At 39.8% G+C, this 20,812-nt stretch overlaps 1 protein-coding gene across 5 annotated transcripts in view; it reads left to right on the top strand.

Annotated features, from left to right (window-relative positions):
- The window catches only part of Ets65a (DNA-binding protein D-ETS-3), a 54,074-nt gene that overhangs the window by 16,508 nt on the left and 16,754 nt on the right, over positions 1 to 20,812 (top strand). For 4 of the 5 annotated variants that reach the window (XM_071700025.1, XM_071700016.1, XM_071700006.1 and 1 more), the window contains one exon: positions 19,152 to 19,211. In XM_071700025.1, coding sequence (XP_071556126.1) covers positions 19,152 to 19,211 — 60 coding nt within the window. Of the gene's footprint in view, positions 1 to 15,654; positions 16,104 to 19,151; positions 19,212 to 20,812 lie in introns of those variants that run through there. The other variant, XM_071700038.1, reaches the window with a different exon arrangement.

Below are 20,812 nucleotides of genomic sequence, written 5' to 3'. Positions count from 1 at the left end.
GGTACTTTATACGAATTGCTGTTATAATGACGGAAAAGACAAATTGAAAATATAGAGTGTCATACAATTTGCTATTTCAATTTCAATAAATTCTTTGATTTTCCCTTAGTAGAAATGAAGAAACGTCATTTACTGCAAATTTATAATTTCATATATAACCAAGTTTCAGATTAAAATTTTTTTAAGATAAAGTTCACTTAAGATTAATTAAAGAATACTATTTATAAAAATTTTGTTTGAACCTATTTAAGTTTAGTTCGTGAAAAATCCTTCTGTTTGAATATCTGAAAAATTATTCGCATCCCGATTAAAACTCTGCTAAGAAAAGATTTTGTCAAAAATCTATAATTTAAAAAATCTATAATTTAAAAAATCTATAATTTAAAAAATCTATAATTAAAATCAATGTCGTGTTGCAAAGTACCTTGTATGTCAAAGATAGCATGTTATTAAATCTTTGAAATAATAGAATTCATGGAAGACAGAATAGTATCATATCCAACAATTTGCAAGCTATTGTATTATTTCAAATATTTAATAACGTGCCATTTCTTAAATAAACAACTCCATAAAGTTTCACAAAAATATTATGTCTTAAAACTAAAGCAGCACATTTTATTTTCCAATATTACAATCAATACTTTTGCTTAAGACCGGTAACTGGTTTCCTGTTTAACGTTCAACGTAAACGTTGAACAGGAGTTACGACCGATGTTTTTTCGTTGCCAAAAGTTAGGAGTGTTATGTATGAGTTACGTTGCAGATACGTAAAACTGATTGAAAATCGCGGACCGTGAACTCTGATAAAATCTGGGATATGATAAAGTGAGCTTCACGCTCCATCGTATGCATTAGTTATGAGGCAGCGTCACCGCGTGTTATATGCAGTCATTACAGCTGCGATGATTAATTCCTCGTGAGGGTGCAACTGATTATCATAAATTTTATTGCTAGTACGATATTTTCTTCCTTATGTGATTCGCGAAAGGAGTAACTACGGGGTTTATCGTCGTATATATCGACCAAAACGCTAAAGTTGCAATATTTGTTTTTAACATTTCAAGATTCGTTTTTTGCTATAATTTATATTGTTGTATAGAATGTTCTAAACAATATTAGCTTCTCTGGCAGATGATGGAGAAAGATAAAATGCATTTTTCCAGTAATTAAAGCCATAAAAGATGAGAGCAATGCAATGCCCAAAATCATATACCTAGTTTTTCAAATCACGTTATATTTGTAAGAAAATAAGTAATCACATATCCGCATAAAATTGTCAAAAATATTTCCGCAGCAACTGTAGAATAGGAAATCTAAAACGAATCAGACGTGACCATTGGACAATTTTCAATCAGCAATCTTTAACAGAAACTTAGAAAGCCTGAATCTAGCAACAGCTTTCATTCTTAAGTAAGACGTCTCACTAAAATTTTCGAAATTCAAACATTCTGATTCAATTGCGCTATAATCGGATCCTTAAACACGGAACAAATCTTGGTTTTCAGCGTAACGTTATCGCGCGAGACGGCGTGTCGCGTTTCACGTTTAAATCATTGAAAGGCAAGCGGTTTGGATATGTCGCGATCGCCGTATCGGCCGTGGAAGAAAGCGTGACGAAGCGGATAGAGGGATAGCGAGGCGGACGGCGCGGCGGCGAGAGGAAGGGGCGGCTATTGCTGCCACGAGTGTGCGAGGACGACGGGGCGACCGGTGTTTGTGGCGTCCGCTGCCGCCGCCGCCGCCCCGGCCGCCGACAAAAAGGCGAGAGAATTTCCTGAAATCCTTTCTGAGGGTCTGATTGCCATCATTATCGTGGAGTGGGTAGGAGTAGCAACGGCACCGTGGGGAGGATAGGGCGCCCCTACGGGGATGGGTTTCGTTCGGGTTGGCAGGAGGATGAGAATGGTTAGGAGTGGAAGTCTCCCTCTCATCCCCCTTCCATCCCCCGGTTTGATAGGGGGATTCGGGTGTAGAGGAGAGGGCGGGATAGCGAGCGAGTGGAGGACAATCAGCGGTATTCAGCACGAGCTGAGAACTGGAAGACCAGGGAGGCCGCGCGCGCGCGCGCGCGCGGGTTGGACGACGACGACGACGACGACGACGACGACGACGACGGCGACGACGATGACGACGACCACGACGAGGAGGACGAGGATTCTCCACGTTTCTCTTGTGCGCGAGATCGATCGACCACCGACACCCCGCGATTCGGGGTAACACCCGCTGTTCCTGGCCACCGGAAGCTGCTGAACTGTGGCAGTCGAACTGTGGCGCGTTCCTCTGTGGGTTCTCTACGGATCGAATTCCACCATCCGTCAGAGTTCCACCAACCACCGACGACACATTGTGAACTCTTGCGCATTTTTTGCTTCTTAAGATTATGATTAATGCTAGATAAAACATCTAAAAATTATGGAATAGAATCTTAAAATTAAAGGGAGGCATCTTAACATTCAAACATCACGCGCGAAAAATAATGTATAATTTATATTTTTGGTGCTAAAATGATACAATTTTAGTAAGAGATTTTTAACTACTTTTATAGTATATTATAATGTTGAAGCAGATATTAATTAGTGCAAAATACTGTATCATACGTAAAATGATTGAGGTAAAGATTAAGATTCTATAACACACAAATAACCATAATTAATAAAAAAATATATAATGGAAGTTATTTGTTTCGCGGCATTTAAAATATCGAAATGTAATCACATATATACGTGTAAAAAGTCTAATCAACCATGAAGCGCGAATATCTCATGCTGCTTAATAATTTATTACTATACAATCCAGTGAATATATTCTCCTATCTAGTTAACCGGCGGAAGCGTAAGCTACTTTGATATCGCGGGAAAGGAAGGTGTTTAATTCGCGCGATGAGCATTGTACTAACTTTGTTGCGCGTCCCGCTTTATATTAAAACGCGTTCACGCTTTTATTGAATACACATATTTTACTGCGCCCAAAGGTAAAGCTTGATAAAGTTGTCAAGCGGCGCTTCGCGTAATTGCTGCGTAAGAGGGACATCATCTGTGATCTCCCCCGAGAGCATGTGCGCTGCTCGCGAAACGAAGCGATAATCATCGCAGCTGTTGCCGGGGACGAGACGTCACACACACGGGAAAAGGAACGTCCGCGTATCACGCGGTGCTCACCGCGGCATTCCGAAAGAAAACCATGACCTCGGTTCGCCGATTTCTTCGACCTTCCTATTTCACCCCCTACCCCCGGGAAGGAATTTCTCTCCCCCGTCGTTGCTCGTTGGACCTCGCCTTGCCTCACGGATCAAAGCGAGGTAACCGAGTAACAATGCCAACGTGAGTAAAACCAGGCTCTCCTCTCTCTCTCTCCTCTTTCCCACGCCCTGTTCTCTCTGTCTCTTTCTTTCTATCTCGGTTTCGTACATGCGAGCCACACGCGCACATATCCGCGCGATGTGTGATGTGGCGTGGCGTGGCGTGGTGTGGTGTGGCGCGGCGCGGCGTGGCGCGATGTGGCCTCGACTCGACTCGATTCGCGTGGCGGCGGCTGATCGATGCGTCGCCATGACGACGCTTCCGCCGCCAGTCATCCAGCTACCTCCGCGCACCCCTCTTTCACGACCTCCTCCTCCTCCTCTACCGCCGCCGACGCGCCCTCCTGCTGCCGCAGCACCGCCGAGTTACCCTCCCGAGTTAGGTGGATGGGCGAGTGGATGCCCACTCATCGTGCCGTTTGTTACCGGCACCGTGATCGTCAGCCACCATGATCCTCTCCGCGAAGCGGTTCGGTTCCGAGAGGTATCGCGATGAGGTCGTGCGACGCTGCGCACGACGTCCTCCGATCCTAATCGACGTCTTCCGGAGACGAACGCCCGGCACGCATTGTCCGAGATCTCCTTTTTTGATGTACATACATCCTCCAGTCGGAATTCCAGATTTCGTTATTGTAACGCATACCTTGCGAATCATATTTAATCATTCGAGACGACAAATTCAATTCTGAATTTGATCACAATCTATCCCCCGACAAACTCGGCTAATGTGCGCGCAATCAATGAAGTTACTCTATAGCGATGTTACTTAAATTGAAATCTGGTAGACAATTATTTTTCTCACGTATTTAGAAATAATTTGTCATTATTAAGAGCTGATTAACATGACATTATAATAATAAATAATTGCATACAGGCACGGGGAGACAGAATTAGGTGCACAGGATTTAAAACAACCTATACGATCAAGTGTGATAATTGATATTGAATCGTTAATTAAAATAATATTTTTTCAAAATAAAACTAACAGCAGTAATATTATTATTTTACAATTTAAATATTAATTTTTCGACATTTATTATTCCCTCCAAAAATTATAAAATAACTATTAATTTTATCGTCGAGAAGTCATTGTATCGGCCCAATTGCCGTTTGATGTATGTAATTTGAATTAGATTGCACTTGTAAATTGAACAGAAATATTGCGATAAACTAATTAGTAAACTGTTTAATATAGTGACGCCAATCGCAATCACGTGTCACATCGATCGATTTGACTCATGTGTGCCTAGGTTACTCTCACAAACAGGGCATGAATTAATTACCAGCCGGTGGTGGACGATCTCCGAACAGAGATAGGCATTTTTTAATTTTAATCCTGAACGACCCCGGGTGGTCCAGCGGCTGGCAGCGTTATCAGCGCCGCATTCGTCATCCCGCGGCAGGAAAATACGCTCGCGTTGGGTGCGTTAGGTGCGCGCGAGCACGCCGCGGGCGCACGATGTAAATAATCGTTTATTGATTAACTGTTTGACTGCGCAAGTCGAGTTAACTATGGCTAATCTCTGATTTGTAACGCCTTCCCACCCTCGCGCGCCGAGGGTGGTTACATTGGTGGACGCGGCGGGGCAGGGGGGAAGAGCGACGGTGGGATAGAGACGCGGGTTGCAGGAGGATGCGGGGGGGTAAGTCCCCCTCGGCACGTAGTTTTCGCCTCTGCAACCCTCCTAGCGCTAACACGGAATTAATATCTCGCGAGTTAGCGCCCCCCTCCCCTTTTCATCCCCCTCGACGGCCCCAAAACGGAAATGAGCGCGCGGATGCCTCCGCTCTCTCGGTTCTCCGCTTCGCTCGTCTTTTCCCTCGCACACCGTCCCAACGTTTCTCTCGCTCTCCTCCACTTGCGGTCCCATTCCTGCTTCTGTCTCCTCTTCGTGTCTCTTCCGCCCCACCTTCGCTTCTGGCATTCTCACCGACGCAACACGTCAGAACTTCCAGAGCCGGTTTACCCGACAGATACTTATAGACACTATGCTTAGGAAGAAAACACACGACCCCCAAAAGATACTTGGCGAAGTCGAAGTTAAGCAATGTTTAATTAAATGTCTGCAAGATGTAACGCTATGCCAACTAAAACTGCAACCTAACTCCAACTGTTATCTTATTATATTTATATATATAATAAATTTTGTACATCTCACAAACTTCCCAGAAAAATAGTCCAATTATTGATTAAAATCATAAAATTTCCAATTATAAAATAATCATATTAATTTCATATTATTGCAACGCGATATGTAAATTCTATGAAAAATTCGTTGTTATTTAATGAAGTGTATGTATTTAAAGAATTATATTTAAAAACGACGTTTCTTTTAAGCTTTTATAAAAAGTAAAAAAAGTCATATTTACAGAGACATAACGAAAAATGAAAATAAAATATGAAATATATAAATAATATTTTAATTTGTTTTTAAACGTTATATTTGTAAAAAATAAACCTCCAAAAACGAAGATACTCATTGCTTGCGAAAATCTTTAAACGGCTAGCCCTGCTAACTTCGTAAAACCTAATTTATCTCTTTCTCTGTTCAACGCCGAAATGAGGAAGGCGATAATTATTTTTTAAGCCGAATCCGGTGGCGCTTTTCCATTCCATCCTGTCGCTTTCTCCCGCTTTTAAACGCGGCATATGGCGGAGCTACGGTTAAAGTAAAACCGTTCGCGGAAACTGAACGAGACACACCATTGATCAGAAACGTAATGTTGAAACGCGTTTCTCTTCAATTAATAAACCAGATACTTTCTTATTCTATAGTAATTCTAAATTAAATGGTGGTTAATATTTCTAGACTAATTAAAAATATCTACATCTTTGTTTCTCAAAAAACAAATAGAAAACTATATTTCTCTGTCAATCTCTTAAGCGGTCTTCGATAGAATATTAATTTGAGACTGAATTACAGAGATATGTAATATTGATAATAATTAAAAAGTTGCAGCAAATAATGATATCATGACATCTTCTTTAAAAAGTTAATAAAAAGATTTGTCATTAAAATTACAGACTGCGAGTCACTGATATAAAGTAAGAAGTTTTTCTACATTGTCGTAAGTATCAAATCGACATCTTCATTACAGAACTTTAAAAAAATGCGAGATTATAATAAATCCGGGAGAAGATTATCGGATATTTTAAATAAATAAGAAGATTACCTTTGCCTTTCTTTTATTGAATTGATCTTTAACGATCGTAATTGTTTGAATTATTAAATCCGCGTAGATTCACAATGGAACGAATAGAAACAGACATCCGGTAGGCACGAACAAAAGTATAGCAGTTTGGTTAACCCGGAACGTGCTACGCCGGTCAGAGATATGCAAATTCGCAAATAATTAGGCTGAAGATATGAAGCGTGCACTAACTGTTCGGAGATCGGGGATGGATGCGCATTTGGACCTTTGTTTGAGCTCGCGATTGCATTCTTGCGTAACGTAATTGATGGCCTTCGCTTCTGTACGCACCCTACGCACCCTTATACCGCTACTACGCAAGTCTTCCCGAATCCGTAGTCGAAATCATCAGAACATAAATTTAACTGCATAAAGAAAATTTGAATATTTTGCTAATTAATACTTCATATTATAAAAAATATTTGTTAATTAATACTTTAGATGTATGAAACATTCTTTTGAGATGGAAAAGCTATCAAATGTTAAAAATGTTTTGTGCTTTTCTAATATTTAACGATTCTCTCTTTACTGTCTGAAAATATTAGATTTAGAAATGCTTGAATAATAAAAGTAGTTTTTTACTTCTTTCAAGAGATACAAATACGTTCTTTATCAAAATTGAATTTTCTATTATATTCACCGATTATTATTATTCAAATTAGTTGTCATCGTCCTTTGCTTGAATACGGCGAATAGTAAATGTGATTATCCATTGAAGGCAGACTTCGTGTCAACGTATGGCTTTGTATCACTGCCGCATGCAGGCCAGTAAACATGCCACAGGAACGCGTTTGCCAGTGCATTGGACTTTAAAATGCTACGCAAAGAATCTCTCTAAAGAATCACTCAGGCCACTTGTCGAAACCCGTACCGAGATATCAGCCAGAAGATCCGTCCATACATTGCGATTATTTAGTTACGATGCCTTCCTTCAGCACACAAATACCTTATGGTCTTTTTTAAGAATAAAATTATTGGTGAATTGACAACCCCAAACCAAACTGTTATATTTTTGTTCATGTCTACTGAATGTCAATTTTTGTTTGAAAAAAATCAACTTTAAATAAAAAAATATATCGTTGATATCTTGGTCTTTCTAAAGTTTCATGTATATTATCAGCTTTATTAATATTGTTTATACATGATTTCTAAAAAAGAAATATATGTTCCTTATCATACTATCTATCACATACATATAACAAAGAATCTAGCGTGAAAATAAAGCAAAATGATAAAAACGGATCCAACGCATTATGCGTTCGTCGACGCATCGTTAGAGAAGAATTTAACTATGTAGTATTATAAACAATATTGAAGTAACGTAGGGTTATACGCAGACATCTTTGTATCGTAATGGATATAAAATTACGTTACCCTATATGTTGCCCTTTAAAACGCAAATATAACGCGGACATCGATATTCTCCAAATCGATTTTGTGTACATTTCTTCCTCACTCACACGACATTACAACCTCGTATCAAGGATCGGATTTCGTTTCCCGCGGGACGTCGTCTACGAGCGGATTCGTTCCAACCGTGGAGTTATCAGTAACGCGGCGAGAGAATTATCGGTACACCGAAACGACACCGATGTCGGGTGTAACACGCGTATATCAACGAGAGACACGCTATCCTACTATCTGCACCGTCGCGTCGGGCGGTTTGAGCATATTGTACAAATTGAATGCGAGGAATTATCTGGCGAGCGACGGGGAGAGGAGATATGTATCATCGCGCACTTAAGCGGCCCCCAAACGTAACAAAGTGACACGGTTCTTATCGTGTTATGGACCGAGAAAAGGGCGAAGGAGAGAAAAGACGGGCGAGGGGAGGGGAAGAGGGCAAGCGCCGCTGTATGCTGCGAGAGTGTGCTAGCACTAGAAACGAGGGGAGGGCGGAAAGGGAGAAGGGTGGAGTGCCGCGGCGGGGTGTGTAACTGGCTCCCTCGTTCCATGCCCTACCTCGCGGCTATGCGTCTCGCGGTACAATAGCTGGCGGCCCGTCATGTTTCATGCCGCGCACAATGATACTACGCGCACCAACACCATCCGCGTACCGCCGCGTCCCGCAGTGCCGCGAGCGCGCGAGCCGTAATACCGTTCCGGCACTCCGTTACATCTCGAGATAATGCACGGAGGGGGTTGAAGCAGGCACGCGGCCGGCCTGCCGGCTTCCTCCGGCATCCAAGTGCCTCCTCAAGACCGATCGACGATAGCACTCGTCCGCGGGCTCGACCGGGTTCTTCTCTACTGCTCCTCTAATTGAGCTAATCGCCGTAGCGAGCCTGTCAGGATATTCCCTCCGTTTATCGAGATACACGGATTCTATTAGGTCCTGTCCGTTCCGGGATGCAATTCCACGCTCTTTCTTATCCGCTTTTCTCGAATATTTATTTGAAATAATATTGAAAAATTTCTTTTTGGCAACAAGCGTATTGTAACTAATGTAGACTACTTTATTTTTAATTATTTCAAAGCTATGTAATAGCCATATATTTTAGTCTCAATTTTGTTTGACAGATGTAACAAATCTTTTGAAATTAATCTAATGTAGCTACTTTTCTTTGTCAAGAGTGTAATTGACCGTCATCTTTTTTTTCACGGTTGTTAATTTGCACTATTAATTCTCCGAGAAGACCGACTTTCGATACTCATGATACTTTCACCCTAAATAATTCGCAACTTTCCACTCGATTATCGGTGACGTGCTTCACGAGGAGAATACGCTCGGGAACAACGTCGAACACGGTGAATAGGGGGTGGCCCACCGGGGATGGCCGATGCAGAAAAACGACGATGGATCCCACCCGCGGGGTGCATTTCAACCCCCGGCGTGCCGCGCGTTCGCGGGCACTCGAGAGTGATCGCGCGTTAAATGCGCCGCCGGGCGTACGCGGTCGCGTGTCGTGCGCGTGCCCTCTTATCGGGGGGAAGGGGGGGAAGGGGGAAAGGGTGCCCACTCTCGAAACGACGTACGCGACGGACACCTACGAAAGAGAGACGGGGCACGCGGCCCCGCGTGCGTATGCGTCTGCGTGCGAGCTGCGGAACGAACGTACGCGTCATAGTCGCTACCTCCTGGGCCTTCTACGCCCGCACGACGGGGATATCACCGTGACGTGAATCACGGTTATAAACAGCAAATGACTCCTGTCGATGTGCCCGCACACGCAGCCGTTAGCCACTTTCAGTCTTCGACGATCATCGCCGTCGCTCTACTCATCAATCGCGCTCGACGTTTTTTTTCCGCCGAACCGAATCTTGTAGATACGCGAAATGTTTCAATTTCATAGGTGACTTCATTGTCGGAATCAAAATGATTGATGCGCTACTTGTTTCGTGTTCATTTAGCACTCATTTATTGCTACTTCAATTGGAGATGATAGTGATAAATATTAAAATTTAATTTAATTATTTTAGCGACCGCACTAATGCAATCAGTTTCCATTGTTTTGAACTTATTGCATGTTATATAAATGGCCTGTTCTTGCGTTCAATCATCACCGTAGGATTTTGATTTATCGGATATCAAAGAATTTTATTTAGATATCACCCGGATTGAATTGGCTGTGACAATCATTATAAAATTGTGAAATTTGCATATATAAGAATAAAATTGCATAAAAAGAGATACATGTACATACATATATCCAGGTACATTTTAAATATATATACCCATACAAATTTCATAATTAAAATATAACAACAGTACAAAATATAAGCTAAACATCAAAGTGTCAGTTTCACATATTATACTTGCATCGCAATTATGAATGCAAGTATATAGAATGCGGTATTTTCTAATAATAATAAATAAAAATTCGCAACACGGTATGCACAAGATATAGATTTATAAATTTAACAGTGTATAATCGCGTTTTTATTCTTATCGTTGGAAATCAGTGCAATTGTGAATATGTAATTGTGGAAATATTGCAATTACTACGCATGCAATATAAGAATATAATAATCTGTTCTTTTTGCTGCTTATAATATTTGCAAAATTATGGAGTTGATATATTTTGTGTATATATACAATATATAAACTCTACATATTTGTACATAAATTTTATTTGTATTTTATTTTAATAGTTATGAGAAAAGATAGCGCATAGAAATTGAGATAATTATTTTATTTCAAGCCGAAAAATAATTAGCCAATTTCCTAGTAATAATATATGATCGTATACAATAATATGGGAAAATGATGTATACATTCTGCAATGCTATAAAATCCAGAAAAAGCGTAATTAAAGAAGAACAGATTACTTGTAAAATGGATTTAAAGTCACTCATCATTTCGCGACGTCCCTCGACGTCCACCGATGCATCTTCTGCTGCACTTAAATCTACGATGGTAATCGGAAGTAGTTCAGGAGGGTGTGTTCCCGCGTTGTCCCATGTTGATTGCGCACTTCACATAAACACTCACGACACAAAATTTACAAAATTGCAATTATAACAAATCACGTAAACGAAATAATTAACGAAAGCTTGCGATAACTCTTGTAAATTAATTTCTGTTTGAAATAATCACGAGGACAAATAGATATGAATGAGAGATAGAAAACTACAAGAGAAGAGCTAAATCGCGGAATTTATCAATGCGCTCAGGTAATCGCATATTCAGTTAATTAATGTTCACGAATTTAATTTCATAAAATTCACGATTCTTTCACGCAACATGAATATTATTATGAAAAAAAGTATAAGTTGAGAAGTGAACGAGAAGAATCAAAAACTATAAATCGCAGAATCTTTTCAAGATGGGCAAAATAATAAATAATTACGGTTTTATCATAAATTTACGTGGTTACCTCGCTACATACTATACGAGGTTCAGGTTTTTTTAATTAATTTCGATGCTAAAGCTGTGTTCATGCTGAGAATTTAAAGCGTCGAGAGTAGATTAACAATATAAGTCACAATAAAAAAGAAAAAGAATCGTATTTATATTCGTAATAAATCATATCTTATAGGAAATTAATTCTTATTTAAGCCAGAGACATCAAATTATTTATTCAATCCCAATTATGTGACTTGTGAATCGAGTCAACTATTTTATAAAAATTTTCTTTTTACGTTATTTTAAGCATGTTATCTTGACGATTACTTTTACTTTCTAAAGTATGAAAAATTACTTATACTCCTTTCTCTCTTGACGCTTTCTACGTGAAAATTCGAATCTACATGTAAAAATTTATACATGCAATAAATCGCACTGATTTCCGAGACAGCGATTTCGGAAAAAACCATCACCCATACCCTAAATTCTACTCACTCATATCGCCGATTCAGGACCAGCCATATCTCGCACTTGGATCTGTAACAAATACAAGATTCCGAATTAAAATAGAGAATATATTACTTTTATGAAATATGTCAATTATTAAGATCAATTATTTTAACAAAGAAATATGCATGTTATAAATTCTACATATAAATCTTTAATATACATATAGAATATTCAACGTTAAAGTTATATAATTATTTAATAATTCCGAAGAGAGAGAACATGTATCAAAATAATTAAATTTTAACCGTGAAATGTTGAAATAAACACGAAACTTACTTTTGGGCTGGGTCCTGCTCGGCCTGAACCGCATCCTGCGGTGCTGCATCTGCATCCGTCCAGTTTCACGAAAGTTACGCTTCACTATTCCTCTCTTCGTTTTAACGCTCGTTACCTGCGCACACGAAATAGTTATAATTTAACAACAGATATCTCTAAATAATTCTTTTACAATTCAAAGAATTTTATTTTATTTAGAAATATATTTGCATTTATGTACTTTTTAATTTTGATTTATTGATAATATTTCAGCAAACCAATATTGACTTAATTAATACTACCGATTTTATTTTAATTTATTATTATTTTCTAAATATCAATTATTGTACTAAATTCAGCAAAATGTATTAAAAAATATTAATATTCTATAATTCATTTATTAATATTATCGACAATATCTACAAAAAAAAATTATATTAGGATATATTGTCAATTCAACACTTTGTGTAACGCAATTGCAAATATACCGTTTATTTGGTATAAAATACGTATATTAATAATTATAATTAAATAAAGATGAGAGAGAGTCCGATACATATTATAAAATTTATTTAGATCCGTTAGAAATAAAATTCCAGTATATTATAAAATTTATAAAAGATAGATATTAATTTTTACGAAAAAGCTATCGACAAGGAACTATTATCGTATTAACTTATTAATCTCAATATCAATCACGTCAATTATAACTTTAATATATTAATAATAATTCTTGGCATTATGCCGAATATTATTGTACATTACGACGTATTGTTACAACAAAATACCATAAGGAAATAGAATTGTTATAAATCGCAATATCCTTTCAATTGAAAAACTGTTTTACGTGTGCCAGTATGTGAAATATTGCGATATTATGTGGCGAATATTACGCGAATATTACTGCGCGTTTGTTCGTTGCGGACGGCCTTGTGTTGGACCTCGCGCGATTTTAACCTTTGACGCGCTCTTGCGACGCGTCTTAGCGCCCGAGAGCGTCCTACCCTCACGCTTCACTGAATCGGAATGCGTAGACGATACGGTCATCAATGCCTTTGTACTCCTTCCCCCTCCCCCAGCTCTCGCGCAATACAACAGAAAGACCGGAGTAAATGTATAAACGAAAAATATACTTGGTGCGAGACGCTGCCGCGCGTTTCTTGATCAATTCGTAAGTAATTTATGGATTACAAATTTGTCAGAGAAGAAAAGAGATTTATACTCATCAAATATAATTAAATGCTAATTAATTATGAAATATATAAACAGATTTATCATAAATAAAATTATACGTTAAAAATGTAACTGTCTTATACAAAATTAATCGGAATATTAAATGAGTATTTTATCGCGTAACGCATTGCGTTATATTAAAGAGAGAAAGAGAGAGAAATATTAAATATATATATATATATATATATATATATATATATATAATTAAAAAATGATAAATTCTTGTTATATAAAAAATGTTTCATTAAAAGATAATTTAAATCGATAAAAAAAATGTTAATAATAATAATCAAGTAAATAGTTAAATAGTAATAAAACAGGTATTTATCGAAATGTACTATTGTTCAAGCAGGATATTTACACTTGTTGTATAATCGACTATAAATAGAGAAACTTGGATTGAAAATACTCTGGATATATAAAGTTGCAAATTAAACTACGTTAATGCCGGACGCGGATAACAGAAAACAGAATGGTTCGCACGCATTTGTATGCGGCGCCATAAAGTTTCTTCGTCATTAGAATAATAATAATGATAAATAGTTAATTAATTAAGACAGTTTCATATTTTCGTGGAATAAAGCAGATTTTATGCAAATGCCGTTGCTACGCCCCAGGCGCAAGAGGTATAATTACAACGAAAATGTAAATTTCTCATTAATAACGAGGTCGCCGTGTAATTCCGAAATGAGCAGGGCGCACGTTCCTGTAATTATTATAATTCTGCAATGATATAATCATGCGTCGTTGAATAGCCTCCATCGACAAGCAGCAGCTGCGTCTATCGATTATTCGCGAGGACATAGCACGCCGAAATATAATTCTACAGAATTTCATAGAGAGAAAGAGATGGAGGGAGAAACAATATTCGTAAAACTGACGGTTTGAATCGTCGAGACCACCATTTTATTTTATTTTTCATATTTTTCATATTTTTCATATTTTCACGTTTTCAAAAAACGCAGGCGATTTATAACGAAATTATTCGAACGAAAAGCTTTATCGGTAAATTCAGAGGTTTCAAAAACTTGGAGATATGGAAAGATCTCGATATGTATGTACATACCTGAGCGGTCAGCTAGAAAGCCAATGCTGGTAGTAAAGAATTTTCCATATCGACCAATAACGGGATTTTTTTCTATTCAGAAAACGAATAGGCAGTGTCATATCGGGGAAAAAAGTAGCAAACATAAAAAGTAATGTTAGCAATATATCTTCTGTTTTTCTCAAGGTATATAATAAAAATAACTATATAGGAATTACTTATTTAATTAGAATGGAAAAATCGATATACATTCGTTGATCGAGGATGGTTTTTAAAGATAAGAATTTTAAAAATTGCATCGATTTTGCATTGAAAATAAAAATAATAAATTAAGAAGAAAGCTAAATTAAGGTACATAAGGGCGAAAGGGCTATCAAGCTTCTCATTAAAAAATTTCTCTTTCCTGTTTTTGGAAAAAATAATTAAAAAATTCTGAAACACTGAAAGATGTTTAAATAAAAAGAGAAAACAATAGAAACAATAGCTATTCAAAGTGGTATAAGAGCTTTAGTTCAAAAAATGTTTTAACCAATATCCTAATTGCCATCTCATTTGAAGATTTTTAAGAGTAGGTACTTCTAAACTTCGGAAACACCGCTTATCGGCGCAGAAAGAAACTTCGAAGATAATAATATTAATTTTGACAAATAAGCTCTGTTCGAATTCAAACAAGTTATTGAACTTCATTGAACTTGTCGGATTACGTACAACATTATAAATTATTTTTGAAAGAGGAAAAAGTAATACGTAATTCAGTCTTTAATGAATTAATACTCTCGCTAAAGAGACAACTCGGTTAAAAGCACAGATTGAGCAGACTCTGACTTCTGTGTCTCAGTCGTTCCGTCACCGGGACAACTCTCGCCGGTGCGGCGACACGCCGGCGTACGAGTGCGCGGTTCTCGCGAGAGCGCGTGTTACCGCAGAGGGTTTGTTCCCGGAAGGGAACCGGTGGCACGTCGTTACCGGGGCAAACTACGTCGTCGACAAGCGCCGGTCGGTAAGTGCAGGAGGTCCGGTGCACGTCGGCCGCGTGCTCCCGGTCGGCCGTCCACCCCCGGTCGCCGCCTCCGCCTCCCGTCGCCACCGGATGCCGCGATGCGGGGCACCGCCGCGGCGGCTGCGGCCGCTCCCGCCATGCTCGCGGCACGCAGGCGCGCTTCCGCCCTTTCGTACGCGGGGGGTGTCGATCACCCCCGCAGGCCCGGCCCTCGTAACGCGGCGCGGAACCAACCCCTGTGCGACCTCGGCGCCCTTCGGGGGCGGAGACCTCGCCCGCTGGCCCTCGTCGATCGGGCGCGTCCTGTCTGCCCCCGGCGACGTCGTCGTCCGTCTCGCGCGAGCCGGCAGTGTCACTCGGAGCGGGTCGGCAAGATGATCGGCGCCCCTATTGGCGCGCAGTCCACGTACAGTACGCTCGTGCAGACGACGACCATCGGCGAAACGAGAATAACAATACGCGACGCTGTCCACCTCGCCGCCGTTCGAGGGTGAGACGTTCGCTGAGACCACGTTCGTTGCTGATATGACCACGTTTCTCACCACGTCGTCGCGCCTCGTGCCGCAGCAGCTAATCCGCAAGTCGACGACCAGGGTGCCACGATAAGGGCGGCAGCTGAGTCGCGTAAAAATACCGCCGCAACCGCAGGGGGAAGCAGCTGAAACCGCGCGTCGCGACGCGGATATACCGCATCGCGCGATGCTGGACCTCAAGAGCAGCGGTACCACCGCGGCGGAGCTACCACGCACCACGGCGTTCACCAATCTATCGATGCTGTTCGCCGGTACGTTCGACGTTCCGCTCTGTGCCCCATTCACCCCGTTTGTGTGGGCGAAATCGCTTTAATAGCGTGCCATATGTTCGGCAGTGAGGTGATAAATCGCAGTCCCACGCTCTCGGTAGCTACCACGCTCGGTAACCCACGTGTCCACCTGCCTACAAATTCCGTGCTTGAAATGTGTTCACCGCAATCTACTAGTTTAACCCTATGTCGTACGCGCGAGTGCTTCTAAAAATCTCTTCGTGCTATAATGGGGAATAAGATATCGCGATTTTATATTTTATATGTCGTGAACATCTGGTCTTTTTATGCGTGAAATATCGCAAACGTATGAGTATTCATTATGATATTTAATTACGCAAAACTTTTAAAAGCAGGTATGAATCAAATAGGGCCGGACACAGGATTAAAGGTCTGGTCATGTGACTTTTGCGTGTTTCATGATCGATAGAAAATACGTGTGTTTCTAAGCGTATTTATCCGATAAATATGAACCTTATTGGAACAGAATGAAGTGTCTTAAGCGAAATCGTTTGCTGTCAAAAAGTAATTGAAAAATTCAATGCATATCCAATGTAAGCTTTTCTGAAGCTTCCATTTCATATTGTCTCGCAAAAGTATTGTTGAATTCTCTATCATTATCTATCTAAATTAAAATATTTGTATTGAATCTTCCAGAGATAGAACAGTTAATTATCTAATTGCAGTCCGCCAAAGGATTAAGTCGTACGCGATAGATTGCTGATAGTTATGATAGCGTGATGTCATAGAAGTGATTGTTAGTGACCACGTGGCTCGTGAAAGTGACAGAAAGAAGTAAACGTTAGCTAATTAGTTAAGCTAATCAAACAGAATATTACTACATCAGAATGTCGTAAAGCATTTTAGTATAAAGTTTCTATTACGCAACCTTCGACGCATTAGCAATTCCGAATTCAGTTTTTTTATTATTTTCCATTTGCTTTACTAAATTTCCATTATTTTTGAATCATGTGTCACGTTACCGTCGAAGAATAAGCTGGAATCCATAAAGTATAAAGAAAACGAAAATATTCGTTTACCATTCGTTTGTCATTGAGTTTTATTGTCATTAAATTTATTTATTATATCAACGCCATTTGCAATAAATACACTAACATCGGAAAGTTTAAGAAAAATAAAAGGTAACGAATTCTAAAATAAAACTTGAAATTTATCTTCAAATAAAAAATTATAACGTGTGTTATATAATTTTATGTTATAAATATAATTATTAATCCATAATATAAAGATTATAAAGAATGTAGGTATATTTGGATTTATATGAAACTTTACAATTGCACCATCAAAGTGTTTATTACAAATAGTGTTAGTTGTAGTATTCGGCAATTCGTCGGAATTCACGCTTTTTAGGCTATCTACATCTATATTCCTTTTGAGAAAAGAAGGGTTCACGAGGATTTTGCGATGTAGGTCTTACGACACCGTTTCACGAGAAACCCCAAGAAAATCCGGCGCGCATTACCGAACGATCGGCACACCCTTCGGCACTTGAGAAACGTGAAATCCGAGGATCCATTAATGGACTCCGGGGTCTCCAGATCAAATGAAGGGGGGCAGTAAAGACGAAAGATCGAGCGCGCGCGTAGGTCGTTTTGTTTGCTCGGAAAGTCGGAGTTTCTGCCGCGCGGCGTGACGTACCTACGTATGTACACACGAGGGCCGACCCTTTGTGCCAATAACTGCGAAATGAAAATATATCTGTTCGCAAACATGCCACCGACGGCGACGCGTACGCTCGCTCGGCGCCGGGAGCTCTCGAGAGAACTCTTGCGTGGCGAATATAACACCGCCGTCGCTGTCGCGAGCAACATCTCCGCGCACGTGTTACAAATAATTCCATATTTGTTCAACCAACATGCGTTTTGTTCGGATACTATTCGACCGAGAAAACCGCTAGATCGGCGATCGTCGATCAAACGGATCCAGAAAAGAGAAAATTTAAGCAAAAATATTTTTAAGAATAAAAGAAGTAAGTTGTTGTAATTGTATGTAAGATTAAATATAAAACAGATAGAAGAGTGTGTAATGATCAAAAAATGATTTACGAGTTATAAAGAGTATTGCTAATTAGATAATGCTGATTTTAGTTTTATTGTAATACATATGTGTATAAGTCGATATTATATGCAATCAAAAAGTGACATTTATTTTCAACTTACGTCTTTTTTCGCGTTTTATTCCATAACTATTCCATAATTAATGTTTTAGATATTTCTCATATAAGATGTTATCGTACAGACTGTTCTAGACAATCCAGACACTGTTTCTCAGCAATAAAAATTGGTAGAAATCATAAATTAACTTGTTAAAACATGTTAAAACTTTCATCTTTGACTCTTGCAATTAAAACGTTATTAAGACGCACTGCAAAAACAAATAACAGTTTGTCTAATTTTAACATCAAATTTCTAAGTATCTAAGAGAAATTTGATCCTGATTGACATATTTTGTACATCTTCAAAGACTCGAGCAGTTAGAATTTTAACGTAACAGCCAATAACTTTTCAACGTCTGCAACTTTGGACGCAAATAGCTCAGCTACATCTATCGTTATCAAATCCACATATCGAGAATCGATTTCAAAGACGATATATGCATCCGCAACGCATATTCATGGACTCTCTCGCGTGCGTCTTGCGCCGCGCTCATGTAGGAACGATCAGAGCCGTTAAAGCGTCGTAAAGATTTCGCGAAGGAGAAGAATCGTGTACTCGTATTTCTCCCCTGCCGAAGCCGCCACGATAGCTCGAAGCACTTTCAATCAGATATACTTTACGGCTTCTCGTGATTCCTCGAACCGATTAACCGGTAATTGCGGATATATTCGCCCGCGCTACCGACGTGACCTCAAAAAATGTAATCGCAATTCGGCCGGATCACGAAATATCTGCGCGGATCGATAAGCCGTAGATTTTCAACACGCGTCGCGGCAAATCGAGAACTTTGCACCGCGAATAAGAAGAAATGTGTTTTTTTTTTTAATATTTAAAAATATTTCTTTTTTTTTAGATGCTGGCAGCTCTTACAAGGGAGGCTGGAGCCACGCCACGTCGCCGGCACCTGGTCAGGGTGAGTGTCACCTGAGTCTGTTTATAAAGGTGTTTAACAATATCAAGAGGAGGATATAAAGACAAGATTGTATTCACTTATTACACGAAATTTTTAGTATTACTCTACGTGGAGGACATAAATATAAAATCATATTTTAATATAAAATAATAAGAATGTATGTAGCATGTTTAATTCAGATAGCATCATAGTAGTTAGAATACTCACTAAAAATACTCACTAAGAAATACGATTATAAAACCTTGAGGGTATAATGTGTTACCTCTTGCTATTTGCAATTGCAGAAAACACCTTGATATTATTAATATTAAGCAATGATTACTTTTTGCGCCATTTACGTCTTTTTTAAACAAGTCACAAAGATAAATTTTTTCAGATTATGCAAGCGCACCTCACATATAATAAATCTTAACGCGTTTACATATGTATATACATATACATAATTTCTTGTATTAATAAAAGCAAAAACATCAACGTCACGTTAGGTTGCAGAGAGTCCCAGTCTTTAGCGCAATGATTTTGTAGCCCTATTCTAGCCCTGTTTTAGTCACCACTAGCAATCGACTGGTCTCTAATTCTCTCGTATCTGTTTGATTAATTTTCCGTCGTATTAATGTCAAGCACCCGGTACCCGGAGTGATTTTCTAAAATTCCACAACCCCCTTCGCCATGCGTGCCCTCCATTCTTCTTCGCAGAAGCCCCTCTGGCTGAGAGGAGGTTTTCTTTTTCCTCGTTCTCGGTTCGCTAGACGCTACGTATACCTAAAGGGTGGGTCGCGGCGCCGCTGGGTACAAGTTCACGCGTCGCGACGCTCCGGCTTGTTCGAGCAAGCTTTGTGCGTGCAGACGCGTAGAGGATGCGAGAATGTGGGTGTTGGTGTGGGTGTAGGTGGCGTCCCGGGTGCTTTGTGGCGCGTTGAACCGCGGCCCCTTTGTCGTCGACGGAGAGCGAGCGAGCGACAGAGAGGGCGGCGAGGGAGGGTGAGGAAGGGTGGCAGAGAGCAAGCCCCGGGGGCTGTGTAGAGACGCCTGCCCGCACGGTGGTAACGCCGAAGAGCAGGCCCCACCCTGTGTGGACACCAACACCGACTCTGGCACAATCATCTCGCGGAGATCACAGGGACCTGCCCGCGGGCATCTTTGTTATAAACGGCTTCTGGCCGCCACCAACCAGGTTACAACAGTCCCGACGCTGTTCGAGATCACCTCCGTGGCGCGGGTGGACGTAAAAGTCTCGCCTTTGAACGCGCGCGAAACCCGTTGGCGCCATCAGTGTCACCTTGCCCTTGTATTCAGGATTGCATTCACGACTCGCGCGCAGTCTGTCATGTCACACCTTAACACCGGGCCTTTAAGCGTAATTTAACGCAACGTACATACAATGTAGTATATGACGGATATATAGCAGACCACGTACAAACTAACCGGACGATTTTGCACTATAATTTCAAATTAAAAATACTGCATAAATAATAATGTCCTGATATTGTCTTGTCTTGTAAAATCGATGGTTATTCTACACGAAGAAAAATGATGATTCGCGTCACTTATTATTTCTTCATATTATGCATTAAATTAGCTTCAATTTACCGTAAATCTTT

The sequence above is a fragment of the Temnothorax nylanderi genome, unplaced genomic scaffold (genome assembly GCF_030848795.1).
Source record: "Temnothorax nylanderi isolate EJ_2023f unplaced genomic scaffold, tnyl_v1.0 TNYL_tig0002_pilon, whole genome shotgun sequence".
NCBI classification, from domain to species: Eukaryota; Metazoa; Arthropoda; class Insecta; order Hymenoptera; family Formicidae; genus Temnothorax; species Temnothorax nylanderi.
Note: the sequence above shows the minus strand (reverse complement) of the source record. Positions and strands in the feature narration are given on the sequence as shown.